The sequence below is a fragment of the Metopolophium dirhodum genome, chromosome 5, assembly GCF_019925205.1.
Source record: "Metopolophium dirhodum isolate CAU chromosome 5, ASM1992520v1, whole genome shotgun sequence".
Classification (NCBI taxonomy): domain Eukaryota; kingdom Metazoa; phylum Arthropoda; class Insecta; order Hemiptera; family Aphididae; genus Metopolophium; species Metopolophium dirhodum.
Window position 1 is genome coordinate 6528587 of NC_083564.1, and position 23976 is coordinate 6552562.

The 23976-nt window shown below is 33.8% G+C and overlaps 1 protein-coding gene across 1 annotated transcript in view; it reads left to right on the forward strand.

The window, feature by feature from the left end:
* LOC132945396 (uncharacterized) overlaps positions 1 to 14532 on the forward strand; it is a 197150-nt gene extending 182618 nt beyond the window's left edge. The window contains exon 5 of the mRNA XM_061015125.1: positions 10630 to 14532. Within this exon, the coding sequence (XP_060871108.1) occupies positions 10630 to 11849 (1220 nt within the window). The 3' untranslated portion in view covers positions 11850 to 14532. The remainder of the gene's footprint in view (positions 1 to 10629) is intronic.
* The last annotated feature ends 9444 nt before the right edge of the window (positions 14533 to 23976 follow it).

The window sequence follows — 23976 nt, forward strand, 5'->3', positions numbered from 1 at the left end:
TAATATAACGGCATCGTTATACAATATACTCCAACTAGGTACACGCGTAACGTTTTTATTTTTTATAAGCAACACGCGTGCAATGTATAATAATTTAATTACTTTTCAAGCAAAACAATAATATCATATAGTAACTCATTACACTAACGAAGCGATACGCAGCAACTTTGTACAATAATGCGTTGTTTTAATGAAACCGGAGAGTAGTCTGTTGTACGCCTACGTGATACTTCATATTATTATTTTAATTTCGAACGAGGCATAATCTTTTTTCCCAAAAGCGAAAACCCGTGTGTTAGATTATCAAGCGCGCGTTGTGCTGGGCGTGGAAAACTTTTGAAAACTTAAAAACCGTTCCGCAGACCAATATTCATACTATTATATGAATTCAGTATGTGAGCAAAAAACAATAGTACCTAGTTATAACTTATGAACAATGGCCTTAGAGAGTAACTTTGTTCGAAACGCATTATACTTGTTATGATAATCAACGAATGTACCGCGTTAATTGTTTTTACATTATTATTCATCACATATAAGTTATAAGTAACGACGATAGTCCAAAATATTGTAAAACCGTGGTATAATGTTACGATACAAAAGTCCACTTTTATCTGTGGACAAGCTATTCAAAAGTTCAAAACGTTAACTTGACATTCAAGTTTTAATTTTTAATATAGGTACGGTGAAAGTTAAAATTAAAAATCAATATATAATAGTTCAGTACCTATACTTCAGTTTTAAACTAAGTGATAATTAATTAAAACTTAACTTTGAACAGTACCTACTACTAATTATTCAAGTAATTTTTTTGTGATTTTCGTATAAAATATTAATTTCTTGTTAAAATTTGACCCAGTCTAAAATAAAAAGTTCAAAAATAAAAGTTATACTTTATAGTTTATACAGTATAAATCCTATAACAGTGTCTATATTATAATTTCAAATTAAAAGAAAATAACTATTTATGTATGTACACAATTGGCATGTTGACATTCTCACTATACTGCAAATTAATATTTTTTATTTATTATGTTTTAATTTACTATAAAATGTAACTTTTGATATAATTCATGAGAAAAAAATGAAACAAAAGAAACCATCTTGAAAATATTTTTATAAACGTAGAAAATAAAAAACAAAATTGCAACTCGTACACACAATAATATAATAATATTTATATTGTACTGCGATGATTGCAGTATGTATTATTAAACAATTTTTAACTTAAAAATGAATTAATTAAACTTTTGTTTTCGTGAAACGTTAAAACGTGCGGCAATTTTTATTTTCACATGGCTCTCCATTTCACTGGCTCCGCATATGTCCTAATAAATAGTAAATATATGTATGTGCGGTGTCTGGCATATGATAAGCGACCTAAAATGGAGCTAATTAGACTATACGTATATTAGAGTTAAATTTATGATGAGTTAGAATTGTTCACTGCGAGGTGGGCAGCAGTTACGCGCCAAATCCCCAGCGTTGAATTATAATTAACACGCTCGATTTATGTATAATTTATATTTCAGCGCAACGTTACACCTAAATTTATACGAATAAGATTCGTGATGGTTTTACAGTTAACGAATATATTGCCAATATACGCTCTGTTGTAAGCGCCTCGCGAATGTGATGCGTATATATGGATGATGATTCTGCTGGTGAAATGTATACGATTCGACCTAGTGACGAAAAAGTTACGATAACCTTTCTAAACACCGTTATGATGATATTATAGTACAATGTCCACATATAATATCGGCGAGGCACATCAAATGAAAAAGAAAAAAATCAATTCTAAATCAGACTAAGAATCGGACGACACTCAAAAATAACACAATAGGGTTTTCTAATGTCAAAGGAAAGTTTCACTTAATCGTGAAACCTGCGGAATAACACTGATATGGTCAAACATCTATAATACTACCCCCCCCCCCCCCCCCCCCCAAACACCTTAGATATAATATAAGGACTATAGGATCCGAGTCAGAAAACGATCAAAACATTTTTGTAAATATTATTCCTAAGAAAACCAAATTATACACAGGTAGAGTAATTAAAAAAAAACTAGTTTGATTAAAAATCGTATATTAAAACTAAAACAGCCTACGTGGGGCCGAATTACTTTTGATCGATAAAAAATATTAAATATAATAATATTTGTTTGACGACTCACATTGGAATGAAATATGATAAACATCGAATGCGATATAGGTACAATATATAGTGCACGCATGTCGATCGTGTACGATACGTATAAATTCTTTCCGCATATTTCTTTTTGTCGTTTCATAACGAGCTAGTATCGCGACGACGACAAACGGAAACAGTTTCGACATAATAATATATTATATATTATACGTGAATACAAAATGATTGTAAACACACGCTCTGTAGTTTGTATGTGGTATTGAGCGAATATAATACAATATAGATATATATATATATATATACAATAGCGAGCGATCGTACGGTTTCCGATGGAATTTTTCTGTTAGATTTAGAATAATTTTAAATCACGACGGAGATGGCATACGACGTACATGATAATATAATATAATATTTCAGCATCGTGTCGCCGGGGATGCACAATATAATGTCGGCGATATAATAGCTATATATGTAATAAATAGGAACTGCAGCGGAAGAGTGATGAATCGAATGTCCCGGTAGTATTATACAGAGCGATTATACTTATTTTTAATAAGCCGTACGCCAAAAATAGGTATACCTTGAAAACCGTGAGGATTTTATTTTATAATCTTTAACAACCATATTATAATAATATAACGTTATGTTATTATACTGTTTTTTACATTTTTCTACGCGATTATCGGTATTAATTGCTATTTACGGTCGTCGCTGTCGTCGTCTGATCGACACATTGAAAATAATTTCCAAATGTTTGATATTAAAAATAATATCAGTTTTAGATATTTGCGCGGTTCACGTGGTGAAACAATCACCCTGTATACTTATCGTCGTGGTGTTATTACTGCGATGAGCGTTGTTCGGTGTAAACGTTATAAGACCGATGACTGCGAACAGACAGACAGACGCGGCGGCCTCATCGTACAGCTTTTACGGCTCACTTCGAGTTTGACGCCAATTTTTTCTCTCGTCTTATTTTTATGTGTTTTCGTTCTTTTGTTGTGATTTTGTAAAAACGATACGAAAAACGGACGTTGTTAAATATTATCACTTCCTCGTCGGAGCCCCAAATCGCGAGTGACATACAATATTATATCAGACCAGACCGATTTCTATGATAATAATATTATATAATGTGCATGTTCGCGTGCAATTTGAGCACAGTTTTCGGACACAACAATAATAATATAATTATAACCTTCTCCGTGGTCGATTATTTCTACGACGATCGCATGACGTATCACGTATCGTGACGCATGCGATCGTTTTCCACGTATAATTACCGGTCCACACTGCACGTTTTAAAGTGTAAACATCGGTCCGCGTTGTTATGTCGTCGACACGTACCAAGATCCCTTGGAAAAAAGGTCCATACGGAAAATAAGGGAAATAAAAATAGAATTCTAATGCACTTACATAATGTTATATATTCATCTATCTATCTATAATATATATATAAAAGACAAAAAATATTTGCGACGGACTGTGTCTTTTATACACACCTAAGCCTTTCATCCGATTGCGATGAAATTTGGTACGGAGTTAGATTAGACCTCGGGGAAAAAGATAGGATACATTTCGTCGCGAGGTAAAAGGCAAATAAGAGGTCCTACCCGAGGAAGTTTTAAACAGGGATTTTGAGATTATAATTATTTTTTTTTTATATATAATTGGTTGCTATTGGTTTTAATAATAATTATGATTATTATTAATGCGATAAGCCTATGTATTTTAGTACAGAATGTATCAAGTTCGAACCACGGTTTCGGTGGACCAATTTTTTTGATACTTTAGAATTAAATTATTCACTTACGTACACACCACGCGGGGTCTACTATCTCATAATATACTACTCACATAATCACAAAAACCTAGCAAAAACAACGTATTGCCGTGTCAGCTAGTATATTTTCATAAATTATATTTGTGATAATAGTAATAATAATAAGACCGATATCGAACTTGATTTTTCTCAAACTGTTCGAAACGTTCGAATTTGATGAGGATTCGATTTTGAGTATTAATTTCTGACGAACTTTGAGCAGTTCGAATTTCTCAAAGTTCAGAGTGTTCGAGAGTTCAATAACTTTGAGAATTCATCCCTATTAATAATATGTAATGTTATAATAATATAACGGTTTCCGCAACATCTCACTCGTGAAACACAAACGTGACGTGCTGCATTTGTCGCATCAATTTTTCACGGTTCGCGATCAAAACATCAAATGCCAGTCACATAATATAATTTCGTTAATATGGATACAGTTCGAATATGATGTTCACGAAATCTATCCTTTATACACAAAATATGCATACACCCATACCTAACCAAGCTTGCCCACGCCCTTATATTCTTATCGTTAATGATGCAGTTATTTAAAATTTGGTTCTTGTAAGTTTCACACATACCTATATAGTATATACCTATACTTCAATACTATTTATTTTGAAAACTGGATATTTTGTAGCATTTCAAGAGACATCCTGTGACGATACAAATTTATATTTTCAAAATATAAAAACCTGTAATTTTCACTTAAAATTAAAGAAATTTGATTTCTGAGAATTTTGATGTACCTTAATAAAAATTCGAACAAGTAGTTTCCGAGTTATTAAACATTATGTATTTAGGATAACAAGTTCAATAAATAGATGGTTCATGATAATAGGTTGGAAAATATAGAGACTATGATGGTTTGAAATTATAGTGGTTAATATTAATCCATCAACGTTGTATAATTTTTAAAATGTGTCCGAGTATAATAAATACTAGAATCAATGTTACATGGTTTATATTATTATTTTTTCTAAATCATTTTTAAGTACTATTGTCATAACACCTTAGTATAATATATACATTTTAACTACTCAAAAACTACTTGTTCAAATTTGTATTCAAAACGTTCATAAAAATTATTAACTGAATAATATTTAAAATATACGGAGGACACTCCGTAACTGGTACAAAAAATTTCAAGCAATCGAAAAAATGTTCTTTATATATAGTTAAAAATTCAAAAAATCGTATTTTGAATATTTGCTTTATTCGAGAAAAAATATGATATGAACATGCTTAGAGAATCACTCAGTATACAAGTATATATTAGCACACGTCGCATTGCTCGATGTTTGTGCAAGGCCATTTGCGTGTCTGTTTAGGTAGAATAATATTATATGAAATACAATAATATTGATCATAAAATATATTATTTACGCGATCGTTTCGTATAATTCTAATCGTTCCCACTTGTCGTCGTGTACAGTGTCTACGAAAATGTAATGTGTTACGTTATAAGAACTCGGTATACCGTATAAATTGCAAAATAAATTATGTCATAAATTGCGAACAGTTTAACATAATACTATCTACCTATATATGTACTGGAGTATACGATCGAACATTTTCACGAACGCGATTAATGTTATATGTTACACAATATTGGGTATTATATCGATCGGCCGATTTCTATTAAAGTTTCAGCGAGTGGCGTGGCGTTCAATTTAACGTAACCGAGTGAGTTGCTCGGCGGGCGCAATTTGGATTTAAATTTCAGAGACGCTTTATAATCGTATTCTGCAGTAGTTATGGAATCTATATAATCGGTGTTATCGACAATAATAATAATAATAATAATAATAATAATAAACAACAATATTATTACATTATTCGTGAATATTACACTCAATATAATAGGTGATTATTATTTTTTTTACTTCATCTGGTTACTCAGAATAATATTACAAATACAGTATTACGTAGTACGTACCTTATAATAAGATATCGGAAATGCACAGAATAATGTCAGTCGTGTAGCTAAATTGCCTATCCAATACGCCGTGTAGTCCAATAATTATGTGGTCATAATTTCGTTATCGAAATTCACAATGGACACGTCCTATAATTATAAAGTTATATGACTATAATAATAGGAAAGACAATAGTTAAAAAATAATTAATATAATATTTTACATAAATTTATTATACGACTGTACAATAGGTTACCCTTGTATACAGTTTAACGAAATACATATTGTGTTCATCCTCGTAAAATTGCACATCCTATAATAATCAATACGTCATTGCATAGAACCAAAAAAAAGTCGTAAAAATACAACACCCTTCTTAATTTTTGTCTGACCATCTGAAACACACCTGTTAGATTTATACTATGTAGTCATGTAGAACATTTGGCAAAATCAGAAAACATCAACCCCGTTAATCTTCAATTCACGCGTGATGCTTTGTGAATTGCGCTCTTCGAGTAATGGGGGTATTCGTGTGTAGTAGAATTAAATCGATTAGGGTTGGAATGTGTTTTTTTGCGTTTCGCATTAATTGAATGAGTACCCCCGTTTTTAATATAATATATTATATAAATATATGAGAATTTAATTAGAGGAATAAAAAAATTGATTTTGATTAAATGATTAAAAAAAATATCAATTATTACTCAACCAACAGTCTCATCTGAAATTTGTTTTAACGTCATGAAGCACGGTATTCCTGTTATATATTATATATATAAAAACTATAAAAATGTAATTGATCTCTCTGTATGGCGTTTATTTTTAAAGTGAAAAAAATGCTGTGTGAACATTTTTTATTTTATTTTATGTTTTTTTTTTTAACGTCTCTAAACGCATCCTCTAATTTTTACGAGTAATTATTTTTCCTACAACAATAATAGCCTTTTATTGTTGATCGTCTGATGCGTTTTACTCTGCCTTTTACGATCAAACGTCGTGTAGAACGATCTCAACGGCTGTCGACACATCGCAAGCTCCTTCCCCTGGCGATTGATCTATTATTATAATCATAATGTCGTACACCGATGGGCGGGCTGCAAAATACAACAATGTCACGTGAGCGCAGACATCGATTGAAATTCTCTGGATCGGGGTCAGTACAGAAAATAATCTTGCTATTGGTATAATGAATATTATACAACAGCAGTCGAAAACCAAATAAATAGACGAAGAGATTTAAAAAAAAAAAAATTTAATCACGATAACAATACGATATTTTACGATAAAAAATATTTGTCATCGTTCCGTCGCTGTACGGATTTTCATCAATAAACAATTATAATATTATTGTCCCGGGCCGTGCTGCTCCGTATGCGGGTGACGAGACGGTATTCAAACGTCACGTCCACACGCGGAGATATTATAGGCCAGTACCTATCTGATGTTTGTTTTTTTTTTCTACCCATACGACATTTCGGTATAACCGAGAATTTCAAACGTCCCGCCGTGTCTCACTCGTCGACGGTTTCGAGTCGGTCGGGGTACGTTTTAATAATAATAAAACCTAAAAATTAATATTACGGTCTCTCCGCCGCGAGTAAAGAGGTCTGTGCGACATAACATTATAATAATATTATGTGCAACGGCTATACATAATAACGACGACGATAAACGTGTGTACGCCGTTCCGCCTCTTAATCTGTCGGTTGAATCCACTGCAAAATTTACTCAAAAACTATACACGCGCACAATGACTTTAACAATAACAACAACAACACAACAACAACAACAACAGAAGCAGCAACAACGGCATGGCATTACGATAATAATATGACGCGAAGAAACGCCTAAAGTTGATATGCTTATATTATAATATATGTATACAATATACAGTTATATTATAATAATTCGTCGACGAGGTTAAATCAATGTTTTCAGGACTGGAGAAACATAATAAAAATAAAATAATTATATCGTAACAATATAACAAGCGAATCTTTTCCCGTGTCGTCCGTGCGGGTTAAATTCAATTTGTAACAGTATATTATTATTATATGTGATAATATACGAGATATTATAATAGAATATCATCGTGACATCGTGTAATATCACATAATAATTACGAAAACGTCGAGTCGTGCGATTACTGCGTTTGTACGAGAGATGACTTTTTAGTTTTTTCTTCAAAAAGCTGAACCGGGCTCGCTCGAAAATAAACAAAATAAGACTCATAATACGTTATTTCGTGCCGCTTATAGTAATAATATTGCTAGTGGTCCCACCAAGTATAATACACGGTTATATACGAGTAGATAACCGTGGTATAATATGTATATTATAATAATAGTATTACGATCACTATCATCGCTAAACGGTTTTGATTTTTAATGTTTGAGTTTATTTGTTGCTTTTTTTGTAATATCCTTCGTAATTATAATATATCAATATACTAAAATATTACGACTATGAAACGAATATTACGAATATGATACGACTTAATACCGAAAAGAATAAGATGGTACTATCTTAATCTCGTGGTACGTAACTACTATTACCACCTACAATTCGAAACGTAAATGGGATATGTACTGGACATGCACATTTTTAAGATCGGAAATAATTAACAAACAAAACAGTGGGATGAAAATAGTGTAAATGATTGAGGGCAAAAATATAATGTCGCGTACGTGCAGGTTTAAAGCGTTCGCAAAATTAAAAAAAAAAACACTAAAATCGCTGCAAATATTTTGTGTCCCTCGCCTTCGCGTATATCACACTGCAAAGCGGACGACAAGTGACTTTTAATAGTGGTATACGTGCGTGTGTTTCAAACGTTCAACAATAATTTTATTATAATATATTATGGTCGTAAACGACGAGGGTATAAACGTTGAGTATTTCGGAAAGCAGATTTTTGCGACGGCTCTTTGAACAAAAAAATTTTAAAAAACCAATGTGGTTTATATGTGCAATACGATTTAATTATATGAAATATGTGCGTATGACATTTTTAAAAATCTTTTTACGAGTACAAAGTACAAACCACAATATGCCCTGTTTAGACGATCATAAAAATTGTTGTGGGTTTACGCTCAACTTTGTTTTACTTTCCATTAACAACATAACACTTATGACGAACGTTGTATTACATTTTCGAGTTTTTTGACAGAGTAAAAAATGTTTAATTATTTTATATTGTAATCCGTTTAACTCCACTAGTTTGCATGATAATAATATGTTTCTGTTATCTTTTAGCGCCATTTGAGTTTTTAATAGTGGTGCTAACATATTTTAAGCAGGCCAATATTTTTTTCAACACTTGCTCCTTTTTTTTTCATCACAGTAAATAGGTACCTACATAATAAATTTTATTCATCAACGCGTATATGGGGTTGAAGGGCTATATATTTTATAATTTAATGAATTAAAATTATTAAATATTAAATTCTTTTACCTTTTGTCCCTTTTGGTTTTTGGTCTTTGGTGTACATATAAATATATATTAAATACATTTAACCAATCCAATATACTCTACTATATGTATTATGTATATAATTAACCGAACAACAGGTTGAAATTTAAAAACAAAACGTCAAAATGTGAACAAAACATTAATATTAATACATTTACATTTCATATTGAAACTTTTTGAAGAACGTGTCTTCCGACAATCTAGATCCTGTTCTCCCAGTCGTACTAAATCGTTATTTATGTAAATAATGAAATTATAGTATAATTATAAATTATAATACACCTTTCATGCAAACATAATATTTCTATACTAAAAAAACAAAAAACAAATATTTTCTGAAAAGTTGGAATTAAATTTTTTTGTTGCGACTGCTCCGAAAAATTAATTTTCAGTTTAAATTTTCTAGTTTAAGAGTTGGAAAATTACCTTATTCCGTCCAGCAGACAGAAAATTATATTATCCAATCACTTTAGAGGGTGGTAAATGAAAATCACACTATGCTCAACGCCGGTAAAATGTTTGTCCAAATCAAATTAATATAATATAACTTATCGATACTTTTAGTATGATATATCAAATAGTAAATACTAACTGTTAAGTAGGTCACTCCCGTGCCGTTTCATATGAAATAGTTAGGTGAACCTATACAGTTACCGTGAACAGTTAACACAGTTCGTGTTATTAAGTACCATCTAATGTGTCGTGAAAAAAATAGTATTAGAGGCCCTTACGGAAAGCCATGGACAGTCTTGGGCAAATCGCAGCTCAAAAATCTCTCAAAATTTCTCACTTTCCACTCCCCGCCCACACAATATAATAGTTTTTTTTAAATAAATAGATACGTATGTCAATTTTATAATTTAATTTAAGACGTTTTAAATAAAATGTTGTTAATGTTTTGGGTATTAAAAATTTAAAATCCACCCGTCTTCTGTTTGAATAAATAAATAATAATACTATGGTTTTAGGACATCTCCGTTCTTATATATAGGTAATATTGTAATGATATGTATGTCAAGTCTTAGCATTTTAAGTCATATATTATATGTCATCATCGGCGCGTTTGTAAATATTGTATTTAAGGTCAATATCAGACGGCAAAACAAAACGTTCACACTCTCCCAACTCCCCCCCCCCCCGCCAACGCCCGTTACCAAATTGCAAACCCGCGATTTCATCGCCTCCGTAATATCACGTATAATACACCTAAATTGCAGAGTGCTGAGTACTTATAATTATATATGACTTGTTCGCAGGACTTATACTCGCGGCCGGCCTGTTCGTGTTCGCCTCCGTGCTCAACGACAGCTTCTCACCCGTCGTTTACCAATCAATGGACGGCGGCGACGGCGACGGGTTCGACGGTGGACTGCGGTCCGACTACGATTACCGGTACGGCTGGTCGTTCGTCGCGTGCAGCCTGGCGTTCCTGGCGTCCGAGGCGTCGGCCGTGTTCACCATAACCGCGTACTTCCGGAGGCTGGAGGACCGCGTCCAGTACACGGCCGTCGACAGGAAACCGTCGCTGGACACTCCGCCGCCGACCTGCGCCGGTGACCGGACATCGTCGGCCTGTTCGGTGGACGGGCTGGCTGATTCGTCGGACGGCGCGGCCGGTGCCACCGGCGCCGCCAACGCCGCGGTCACAGAAACGACGTCGCGGTCGGATCAGTCGTCGTCGGCCGCCGCCACGTCCGGTCGTCACCAGTCGGCACAGTGCGCGTCAGTCGGCGGCGATCAGGCCATGTCGTCGTCGTCGTCGTCATCGCCGGGTGGCGCGGCGGCCGAGTCCTGCAGCAACGGCGCCACCAGTAAAACGCCGCCCGACATATGTCCGCCGAAGATCGGCTGCGACGGACCGACCTCGGGCGCGCCCGGCGCCGCGGCCTCTGGCTGCCGGTTACCGGCCACCTCGGTGGCGTACAGTAGCGCTACGTTAAACCACCCGCACAAGTCACAACATCAGCACCACAACCACCAGCAACAGCAACTGCACCACCACCAACAACAACAACACACGCAGCACTACAGGCAGACGCTGGCCGTGGGAGGCAACGGGTCGTGTTATGAGGTGGACACCACCAAGCCGTGCACGTGCTCGTCGGCCGCCACGCTGACCACTAAACGGTACGCGACCATCGCCGGCGTGGCCAGGCACAACGGTGGCAAACAGTACACGACGACGACGACCGCGTTGACAAACAACCACAACAACAACAACAACAACAACGGTGGTGGCGGCAGACGTTCGGCGGCTGGTCTGGCAGCCATCAAGGAGTCGGCTGCCGGTCTGGCCGATCATCACCCGCTGCAGCACAACAGCGGCCACCACCACCGGAAACCCGAGCCGCCCACGCGGCGACTCAAGGCATCCGTCGGCGGTTACGTCGTACCGCAAACGCCCATCGCCGCCCTCGAAGCGCTCGACTGTCCACCGGTCGCTGACCCGCGGCTCGTCGTGCCCAGTTCGGTATGACGAAAGTGTCGCGTCGTCCTCGGACAGGACGAACATGCCGTCTGACGGCGACGCGACGGCCAACCGCTGTTCCTGCAAACTTACGCCCCGGCACCGTCCACGGAAATATCGCGACGTGTCCGTTATAATAATAATATATTACAAGACGTTATAACGGCTATTAGGGCTCATCGCACGCGCATAATATTGTCGTAAGCGCCTTCCGCGCGAGTGCGCCGACCAAAATATTATTCAATATTATTGTTATTATTATTGTCACATAAGTTATATTATATTATACCCGTTACCTATATACGCGTGTTTGTGTCCATATGTCACGGTAAATTACGTTAAATCGGAATGTCATCCGCCGGCCATTGACGTTATTCGCACACAAACTTGAGGATTATCGTGAATGTTCAGCAAATAACATTGATTGTCGTGTATATAAAAAGGAAAACGTTGATAACATTATAATATTATGATCATGGGATGTTTATTGGTTTACTTATTCGACGCCATGCGGCATTTGATGAGGTGACAAATATTGTTGGTGCAGACATATAATATTAGTGGGACGGCAGTGTGTGAGAGGAAAATCAAAGTATGAAATCGCAAAAACCTAGTTCATTAAATCGTGTGTTTAAGTGATGAAGCGACGGGAGGTGGCCGAAAAACTGAAATAAACGATTAAGTCTGCAAAGCCACTTCATAATATATTATAATTCACTGAGGAGGCAGTGTCTTTTCACAGGATAGATTTTCAGTTTTACCACATTCTCCCCACGGGCTCCCTCTCCCCCTTACCCCTGCAGTTACGTCCATGGCTATATGAACGTAAATACTGAAAGAAATAACTTCTGCAGCTAACGAAGAAAACCCGTTGAACGTATAATAATATAATGGACGATCTGATCGAATTAGCATAATATGGTAAACAGCAGTCGACGCCGAGGGAAGCAGCCGGTAAAAGTCGTGTTGAGGGCCATTCGAGGGTAGTGCGCCAGCAGCGTCACCATTGCAATAACAAACGATAGGCCTGGTGTTGAAAAGTTATATAATAGTAAATGTCACAACAGTTCTTATTGTAAAAACAAATAAATCATAATACAATATATATTATTATAGTAATAACACTTACGTTGTTTTAGATTTGAAAATTGCCTACATCACGATAATACCTGATAGATACCTACACGTACTTGGTCAGTAACATGAATATCTGGTCTGTGCATAACGATAACTACCTATCCGCATATATTATAATATGAATAACTTTAATGACCGGCGAACGATGTTATTTTCCGTTTGACGTCATTATTTTACCGTATGACATACGTCATATTATTATGTTATACAATATTATAAACATTCCGAATTGTCGAGTGCTTTATCGTTCGTGTTAACATCGCTTTTGCAAGTCTCGCCTCCGGCGTCCGTTTCCCCAGCTACGCGTTTTTTTTTTCCACCAAGCAAATATTTTACTAAATGGTTTACTGCGAGTAGTACGCGATATAAAAAAAAATCTTTGTTTGTTTTATACCGGCACTCGAGTAAATATTATATAAAGGCTACAGTTCGTTCAGACGAAATTTTTTTTCTTTGACACGAATCGAATTTGCGACTATAATATTATAGTACTAGTAATATACGTGGTGTAAAATTAAGTTTCATAATTAAGATGCTTACCAAAAATCGCATGTCATTTTCGACCACCACCACATTTCCGTTTTCATAAGAGTGCCAACACTGCCCTTCTATTATTTTCCGTTTGGCTTTTACATATTATACCATATTATAATATTAATATAGAAATGTATTAACCTTCAGTAATTATAACTATATATATTATATGAAGTGAATATCTATTTATAAAAATTATTTAAATTAATATAATAGGAAACGAGTAAATTAAACGATTAAATTATATAAAAGTATGACCTATAAATAACCTAACAAAAGATAAATAATATTTCAACAGAATAACAATATTTCAAACGATAAATAACATGAAATAATAATATTTTAATTGTTTTCATTTAAATACAACAGTAATAATAATACACAAATAAGTGTTATGTCTAAACGCCAAAAACATAACATTTGGCAGTTTGGCACACAGAAAAAAGGAGTATAACTACTAATAAATGACGTTGAATCGTTCTTAAAAAATCATTTACGTGTCTACTAAAATTAATTATTTTTACAATATTAGATTTGTTTTTTAAAAACAAAAATTTAATATTATCCTATATTTTTGTACAGAAAATTTATTAATAATTACGCATATTTAAATGGAGTGTTTTTTTTATACGTATATTTAAGAGCGCAACAGACTTGTATAAAATAATATATAAAAATATATATTTGCATCGATTTAAAAATGGGTGTATGACATCATTTTTCACACCCTCCAACACCCCACAGCTATACAGGTGGTCATTCAAAAATGTTGTAAATAATCGTTCGAATGTATAATAGTCATTAATTGAATATATAAGTATAAGTGTAGTTTTAGAAAAATCTAAAATTATTATTTTTAACGTTATATAATTATATAATATATTATTATATAATTTATAGTTTCTATAAATGTTGTACATAAATGTAAAACAATACTATATACCTATGACATGTGTATTCTAATGAAAGTTGTCTTGGAAATAATAATAATATTTGTTTTACAATTAAATGTGATTTTTATGCGGAATTGTGATTTTTTGACGACACTATATGATTAAGTTAATTTACCTAATATTATATATGAATACATAGTCTACACAGTACTCAAATTATTGCTGTCTATCCGAATAACCGTGATGGAAGAAATAGAATCATTTTTTTTTTTTTTAAATTGTTTCATATTGTTGTAACATACACGTAATTTTTATTATTACTAATGTGTACGTTACGTATACTATTGTACATGATTAATAACGGTAATCAGTGTAACCATGTAACCATGAATTTCGTCAGCCTCTTCCTCTTTCATAATCAACGTGAAGCCAAAGTTTCCGTACAAGACGTTCGCTCGAGCCTCCCGACCAAAACGACTTTAAAAACATTAAGCCTTCTGTATCCACTCCTCTCTTCCGACCGAAAAGTTCCGATTTTTTTCCCCACCAAAAAGTACCAATTTATTGTAATCCAGCCTGTCGTCGACGGTTTTATATTATATCGTCGGTGTACATCGGACATTTATTTATTTTACAATAATATTATTACATTAAAATAGATCAACCGCGTTCGCTACAGTGCCTCTCGAATGCAAAACGAGAAAATGAATTCCCAGCAAAAATTTTTCATAAACATCACGGACGAATTTGATTGATTAGGTCATTTATTTTACGAAGGTCTATATATATATATATATATAGCTATCAAGATTTTTCGTCATAAAAATACATATCGGTTTTTGCGGTCGTCGACATCTGATCGATCGGATGAGTGATGGTACCTCTCGTTTTAGCTCTTCATTATCTAACCACTGCAGATTTACAAAATAATCGTCGAAAGCTGGTTGAAATATATTTTATCAGATGGGTTCGATGACGTAAAATATAGTATAGTATAGTTGTCAGCGGCCACTATATAGTTATCGCTAATGTATATATACCTAATATCGATATTGAATTTTAAATCTAGAAAAATGGCCGAGCGCCCACAATGGCAAATATTTTCGGTATATGGTCACCGAAATAATTATTATAGTGGTACCGACTCGATTATCCGTCCATTTTTTATACATTATGTTACGTTATTTAATTGAGTTGCAGTTGATTGGATTTCGATTTTTCATCAATTGTATGGAATCGTTTTAGCTTTCTATACTCTATAGGATTTTCCAACATTGATTGCTATTGTTATAATATTAACTTTTATGTTTTATTTTTATAAGGAAAGTTTTATTTTTGTTTTAATACTCTGGAGTAAATTTTTCTAATAATTTCTACGCAGAAACACATGAATATTGATCGAATCGTTAATTATTTTAAAGTATTTATAGTTGTAGATTAATCTACATCACTTCACAAAGTTCTCAGAAAATTCTCTGTTTTTCAATATCATATTATTAATTAAAAATAAATAATGCTGAGATCACGTAGATAAAAACTTAAATGAATTTATAATCATTTAAAATTAAATAAAATGTATTTTGTTTGCAGAATGAAGTGCGTTCATGAGAGCCAAAAATCCCCCTGTATACCTACGCACTAGTCAATTCACTATATTGAACTATTATAGCGATTCTACGAAAATTGTATGATATAAATATGTTTACTATATTCATCTTGTAAATAATGTGTCAAGGTTACTTTTAAAATTTTACTACCCTCTCCTTCGATGAGTTATGAATCGATACAAATACGCGCATATCTTCCGAACGACTTAATTTAATTCGAATTAATTCAGTTATTCATAATACTAAAATCTCAACGTTTGTTTTTTCAATAATGTTCGCATACAATAACATCGGACCAATGGCTTATTCACTATAATATGTACTGAAAGTTGAGACTTTGGGGGTAGATTATGTTAATCCAAGAACGGATAAGGAACGTAACGTATACCTTGCACTGGCTGCAGCAGTTCTGCCAGCCACGACTTAAAACGATTGTGCTCGAGCAAAAAGCAAATACTTACCTACATTTTTTAAAATAAGGAAGTAACCACGCCCCACCCTGTATAATACGTTTAATGCGGATGATAATAGATAATACCATAGATAATAAAGAATGGATGCGACATACTCGCGGACAGAGACGGTCCTGAATTAGACCCTATTTTATCAGTATAGTGAGGCGATTTGTGTACATTTCAATAATTATGTGATAACTAATAAGTAATAACGCGTATTCATTATTTTAAATACTTAGAGTTAAATTTCAGTTTCATAGTACAATACATTTGACAACAATTGTATTTCATAAAATTCAGAAAGTGGTTGGTAGATACCATAGATAATAAAGAATGGATACGACATACTCGCGGATAAAGGCGGTCTGAATTAGACCCTATTTTATCAGTATAGTGAGGCGATTTATGTACATTTCAATAATTATGTGATAACTAAAAAAGTAATAACGCGTATTCATTATTTTAAATACTAAGGGTTGAATTTCAGTTACATATAGTACAATACATATTTTGCCAACAATTGTATTCCATACAATTCAGAAAGTGGTAAGTACAACATACAAAAAGTTTTGACGTATTATTCGTCATTCATTAGAATCATAAAGTATAAACAAAGATAACATACGATTTTCATATTATAACTATTGATCTGTAGTATTTTTATTTTTTTTAAATTTTTTTTATAGGAAATATACAATCTGTACCCTGAGGCACAATACTAATATGGGCTAAATTACGAGACATGAAAGAGTTGTTGAAAGAAGCCACCCAGTAGTGACACTTCCTATTGACTTGACTATAACTACTTTTTTAACCGTTCATTTTTGATCTGTAGTATATAAACTATAAATTATAAATCACTTTTAGTTTTTCGCCATTAATAGTGAGTAGTGACTAACTTGTTGTAGTTATAGGTACATGCCTGTTATTGGAATGTCGTATCCATTCATGATTCATTATTATCTATGGATGATACACCAACGTTTTCATAACGATAATCTTTGGGTGTGAATCTGTAGGTCTTCGCAGCCGCCGATCAAAAATCAAGTTTGTGTCACCTACTAAAGAAGACGTGTTGTCCGTTATTGCAGTTTAAATACGGTTGGCCCCCGCGAATGGTGAGATGGACCGCAGAAAAATGACTTAAACTATAAAGTACCTAGCCGAGACGATTTTCGTGAATCTCAATTCAAACCGCAATCTTTAGCGATATTCTCAAACACCGCGATCCTTCTGTATAATGAATAATATGTTTGCACATTTGAGGATTATTAAACTCGCTACGCATCAACCGCGTCCACCGCTATGATATTATATCACGTGGCTGAAATACGCGAACCGTATACAAATTGGTAGGATTATTTTTTATAACGATAGGACTGCTAAAGATATAATTTTTTTTTTCTGTATCCTCACTTTGTTCAGTCGTAAAAACACGCACAGACCTGTTACAAGTATACGATCGCATATATAAATGCCCCCGCGGGGTTATGGGTCTTATTTGAAATGGACGCGAATACGCCGCGATTAATATAAGTACCTAACGTTATATAATTTATATCATACCCGAAAAAGGCAATAAAATTTCGGGGCAAATAAACGTTTCGTTTTTAATGAAATTCATTACCGTCTGTAGAGTATCAAATAATTATACAGCGGGTGCGCCGTCGCATAAAAACGATTATGTTACGCGCAGTATCCATCATTCCGACGGACCTTTTGCGATGAGAATATTTTAGAAATAACATCGTAAACCTGGATGTGCGCAATTCCACATATTATAGAAGAATTAAAATACTTTTCATTAAAAAAAAACAAAACATTGTCGGTTCGATTTTGAATTCCAACCTGCGTGGCTGCGTATTTTATTTTGCCCATGGCAGCCGCATAAGGTATCTACGCAATCGACAGTTCAAAAATACCGACGTTGTTCAAAAAGTGTAAATTCGAAACGGTCAAGACCAGAGACGACGTTGGAACAACGACAGAAGTTGGGAGTAAATATTATGGCATTACTGCAATTATTATTATTATTACATTTAAATATTATAATTAATAACTATAGGGCCCTAAGGGGTTCTATAGATTTCCCCCGGTTTTAAGTCTTGACATTTAATATCTTTAATTTAAAATATTTAAAAATAAAATACATATAATGTAAAAGAATTAACAATTTGTATAATATAATATGTAAGATAAAAATACATAAATACTAAAATTTTTATTTAGTAAAGAGTTTTAAATATTTAATTAATAGGTTCCCGACTTATCGTCAGTTGTAACATACTGAAACTACTATACTTTTAATTGTTTCTAATTTTATATTAATCAATAATTACTAATTTATACTTACGTCGACTGTCACCGCGTTTTTGACAATGTGGTTGTGTCCTATGCACACTTGACACCAGCGGCCTGTGATGTAATTGTAATTGTACTCATTGTGAGCACTCGTTCTAAAGTTGATAAAACAAATAAATAAAGTTTAGAGTAAACAAAAAAAAGTGATTTTTCGGTATTATTATGGTATGATAAAATATTTAATTCGCTTAACAGAAAGCATGTGGTGTGCTGTGTGCACAAAACACTAAGCCCCAATTTTATATGTTATAATAATGTTTTATTGATTATTCATTTATTAATAAATACGATCTGCGATAAAAGTCTAAAAAACATTGGATTTATTATATACCTATAAAAATAATAATAAACAATATTACCAATATTAATAGTATATTATGTATATTATACTCGCTTGTGTTAATGGTCTATCAGTGTTCCGTGAAATTACTATTTAGCGTTTAAAAAGTAAGAACGATGTAGTTTATTTGTGTGCTACGACAACAAGAGTTACAGTGCAGGTAACTACGGTTTAAGATCTATCTTAAATCGTGCAGGTAACCCGAGTCGGCAATGACCACGATTTAAATCGTGGTAATGACATTTACAAAAATAAAAGTGCACCAGTGTCGTTGATTAACTAATACATTATATTAACATAATATTTCATGATATAATATAATAATTTAATACATTACTTACGGTATGCGTTGGTCGAATACAGCATAAAGGGCGGTTCACACAACACCTTGTCGTGTAAAATAATCACGGCTACCACAGTTACCAAACGATACCGCATAGTTGAATATATTCAACTTTTGACCATGTGGTTACATTTATGATCGGAAAAGTGATAACTAAAAACAAATGAATAATTTTAAGTTCAGAAGTTGAATATATTCAGCTATGGTATCGTTTTGGTTACTGTGGTATCGTGTGATTATTTACACGACACGGTGTAGTGTGAACCCGGCTTAACCATAGAGCTTATACCATAGAACAATGCACGGAACATGCACGGTTGGCGGGGTAAAATGGTACGACGAAGAGAATGAATGTATCAGTGATGCCGATTCAGAGAAATAAAACTATGGTTTACCCTATTATTGTAAATTAATTTCATTAATAATATTATTTATTTATTGTAATAGGTAAAATACTAAAATGTATAACTATAAAGGTCAAAAGTTTTATAAAACCAATAAAATGTTATATTCAATATTTATTATAACTTCTATCATGCAATATCTGTACAATATTACTGATATGGATTTTTATTGTGCGTCGCTAGCGCGCATTGCAGTGTGCTTAGGTGCTCCGTAGGACGCTCTTTTAGATTATTTAGATTATATTTAGAGGGTTTACATTCTTTCTATATTCGGAAAAGGCATTTCCCGTTATTTTTACTTTGTGGATAATTTTAAGTTGTGAATAACCGATATTACGGAGAGGTTCGTAAACAATAATAATTACATAGGTACCTACGTTTAATAAACAGTTGGGTCAATCCTAAAGGCGGGTTTCCACTAGATACGTGTACGTGTACGTGCATAAAAATACTTTTCTGTGATTGGTTGGTATACATGGTAAGCTTTTGGTATACCAGGGTGCTATGCGTTCTTACCACAGGCTTGACCATTTATACCATGAAGTTGGATCCAGTTCAACTTTTTACGCGTACACGGCTCTATATTGATAACAATATTGATAACATAAGAATATATGAGGTAACTAATATGTTACCAATCCTAACCGATCTAATCCATATTAACCGTTGGGAAACGTTTGGGAGACCGTTCATAGCGAACGTATCCGGACCATATATGCACGTAAACGTACACGTATGTAGTGGAAACCCACCTTAACCATCGGATAATATACACTAATAAATTCCGTAATCTCAGCCCTCTCCATAAATTGTTTCGATAGTGAATACAGAAGCTTTCGGCTGGACAACTTTCCGGAGAAAAGTTAATAAATTATAAAATCTAAATGCGATTTCATACTACATCGCCGAGATAACGCGTGAACCATCCCATTTCAGAAAAGAATCCTTTTTAAAACGTATGGTAAGCTTTTAAAGTGATGAAGTGATTCAAGTGTTTGTGTTGATGGACTAAATGGTAATTGGTAATTGTTATCTGGTTTAACATAATATATGCCTTTTTGTATTCTACTCTCTGTGGTATGCCGTATACGGAATATACTATAGTGATAACATTATAGTGATATACCACTTACTAACTAAATATAATGCCAGTGATTCAACCAATCACTGCGCATCAGACTGTTTTTCAAAAATCACTGTCCATATTATCATGACTGAGTGTGAGTCGCTATTCCCCACTATCGCTGCCGTGTCGCGTACGACGTTTTTCGTTTTTCACGATTTTTTTTTTCCAGAAAAAAAAGCATTTTACACTACACGAGTACACGACCCGACACGATGAGTTGTGAAATTCCTTATAAACGTCGTTGATGCGGAGCTGCGCCTGTGCAGGTGACCGCGGTATATTGGTAATATTCTGGCGAGGCCTCCGCCGATGGTCGTATATATAGGTTTAGTAGTAATAGTGTAGGTATAATAATAAATAATAGTGAACTACCAGTTGATCGTGATATTTTACGTGAGACGTGAGACGTCAGTCCGCAGTTGGTGTCGATGTGTCGCCGGTAAACGAGTCCGATGCATAGATAACCGATGACCGCACACGTGAATACCTATCGTCCGCGGACCATTGTCTGAAAAATCGAGGTTTTCACGTCGCAGTCCGATTCTTGATCACTCGCGGTTTTCCGACGGCAGCAAGCGTACCTACCTACCTAATTATAATAATGTTTAATAATATTGTAACGGCGTCGTGACGAAATTCCGGCGAAGCGAGTGTTGTGCGTGAGTTTTTGCGAACACTGACACTTCAGGCGATATAAGAAGTCTTATAATGTACTTTAATATGATGAAATAGACGGCGGAGTTGCGAAGATTACACACCGTACCCGGAACGGCGCGACAAGATAAGACGCACATCAGTCACCCATATATTTTATTTACAGGTTCTTCGTATGTATAATATGTAGGGATAGTAAGTAATAACTTTATATTTAGCCATCCTACGACCGTCATTCGAAATTTATCGGATCATTACATGATGATATAGCGAGTGCATAATATATGGGTTTGTAAAATGTTAGAGTGACCTTGTTAAAAATAATCTAGATTACACTTAATAGAGACTATTGTATGTAAAAGTATACTCAATTATTGACTTATAAGGAGTTACATTTCTTTTAGTCTAGACTACAATATAAACCACGAGTACTAACACGATCTACACATTTACTTAACACTATTTTTTTTATTTATTTATTTTTTTTTTATTAAAGAAATAACCCTCGGCAACTTGCCAATTGGGATAAGATAAATTTTTTTTTAACAAATAGGTGTTACCTTATATATAAAGATTTAATAACAACAAATTGGTTAAATGAGTTTGTCCAATCCTGTCTCCTGGAGGAACGGGAATATGTCAGGTGATGGCAAGACTGGTCCAAGTATTTCGTATAAATCGCTGGAGAGATGATTGCGGTTCCTTGCGTCGAGGTAAGCAAAACTTTCCGTCAGAATGTGTTTTACTGTTAGTGCGACTCCGCACGTCATACACGAGGGATGCTCGTCTCCTGACATATCATTTTTGTTCTCGGTGTTAATTTAAAAATAAAAATGAAAAAATCATTAGTCCGACATTTTTGTTTACCCGGCAGTACTCTGGTCTGATATCTGTCGGATTAATGACAGACAACGGTATATTTTGTATATAATTCTCTCCGTATGTAGAGACGGTGCTGTCCAAAGGCGCTGAAAGTTGGTTTTGCCTATGACAATATTAATGTTGTAGATAAATTAATAGTGAGAGCATTTTTTCGTTAGATCTTATGGGTGCTTAACCGTCAAAAATAATTATGTCATAGGCGTAGCAAAAGGCACTGGCGACTCTGGCTCTTCCGTAAGTTCAACCTTAACTAGTTTAAGACCGTATAATATATATTTATTAATTCATTGTACTTACATTATAATATTAATTCGATGTAGTCGGTTAGTAGTGTACTAGCGTGTAACGTACTATGACAACCTTTAGTAGGTATATTATGAGTTATGACAAATAATAAATAGGTATTAAATATGCTATTTTACCATACATTATTTTGTCGTCGGTTCATATATTATTCGTTCATGATAATACTTACATATTATACAGGCCGTATCGATATGATCTGTTACAAAAAATGTAAGTTCAATGTAAAATTGTTCACTCTGTACACTAGCTCTGCATCGGCGTTATATTATTGTAGCCGACAGCGGTGTAATCGGATAGGGTGCAAATTCCGCGAGGCAAAAGAGACTGCAAATGCGTCTACATCAATGATCGGCACGAAAAATGAACGGTTCAAACTGAACGTAATATGAGATTCATATCTAATCATATTATTTATTGCAACAAAATAAAATATGTTAGGAATGTATGTAAAAATATTGAAAAAAGTTGTAAACCCTTACAAAAAGTAGGTTATTAATTTGTTCACGAATGGATTGAGTTCAAGTAATATTAAATAATAATAATAGGTTATCATATTAAGATATTAATTAAATTAAAATTAAATACAGTTTATCAAAATGAACAAAACAATAAATTAAGAGTACAAAAAAAAAGATTTTAAATCTGGTGTGGGTATTAAATTTTTATTATTTTTATTTAAAAATTATGATTTAATTTACAATATATACAGGTGTATAATAAATAAGTTTAATGACATACAATATTATAAGTTATTACATAACAAATAAATATTAACATTTGTGGGCAGACACTCAGCAATGTATTTTAAGTGTTATTGTTTGTTTGTTTTTTTTTTATCTTAATAAGTCATCTCTAGGCCAATGTCTTTTTAGTCATCTATGTACATTACCAGAAGTGAGAGGGAAGATAATTGTTTAGTTAGCAAATTACTATGAGAATTTAATTTAATATGACATTTAAAGTAATGTAATTTGGCTAATTGATTAAGGGTAGAATTTATTTTTCTTATATAGGTACCTACATAATTTAATATTATTTATATAATTTTTATAATCCTTAAAAGTTATAACTCATATAACTTATAACTAATTAAA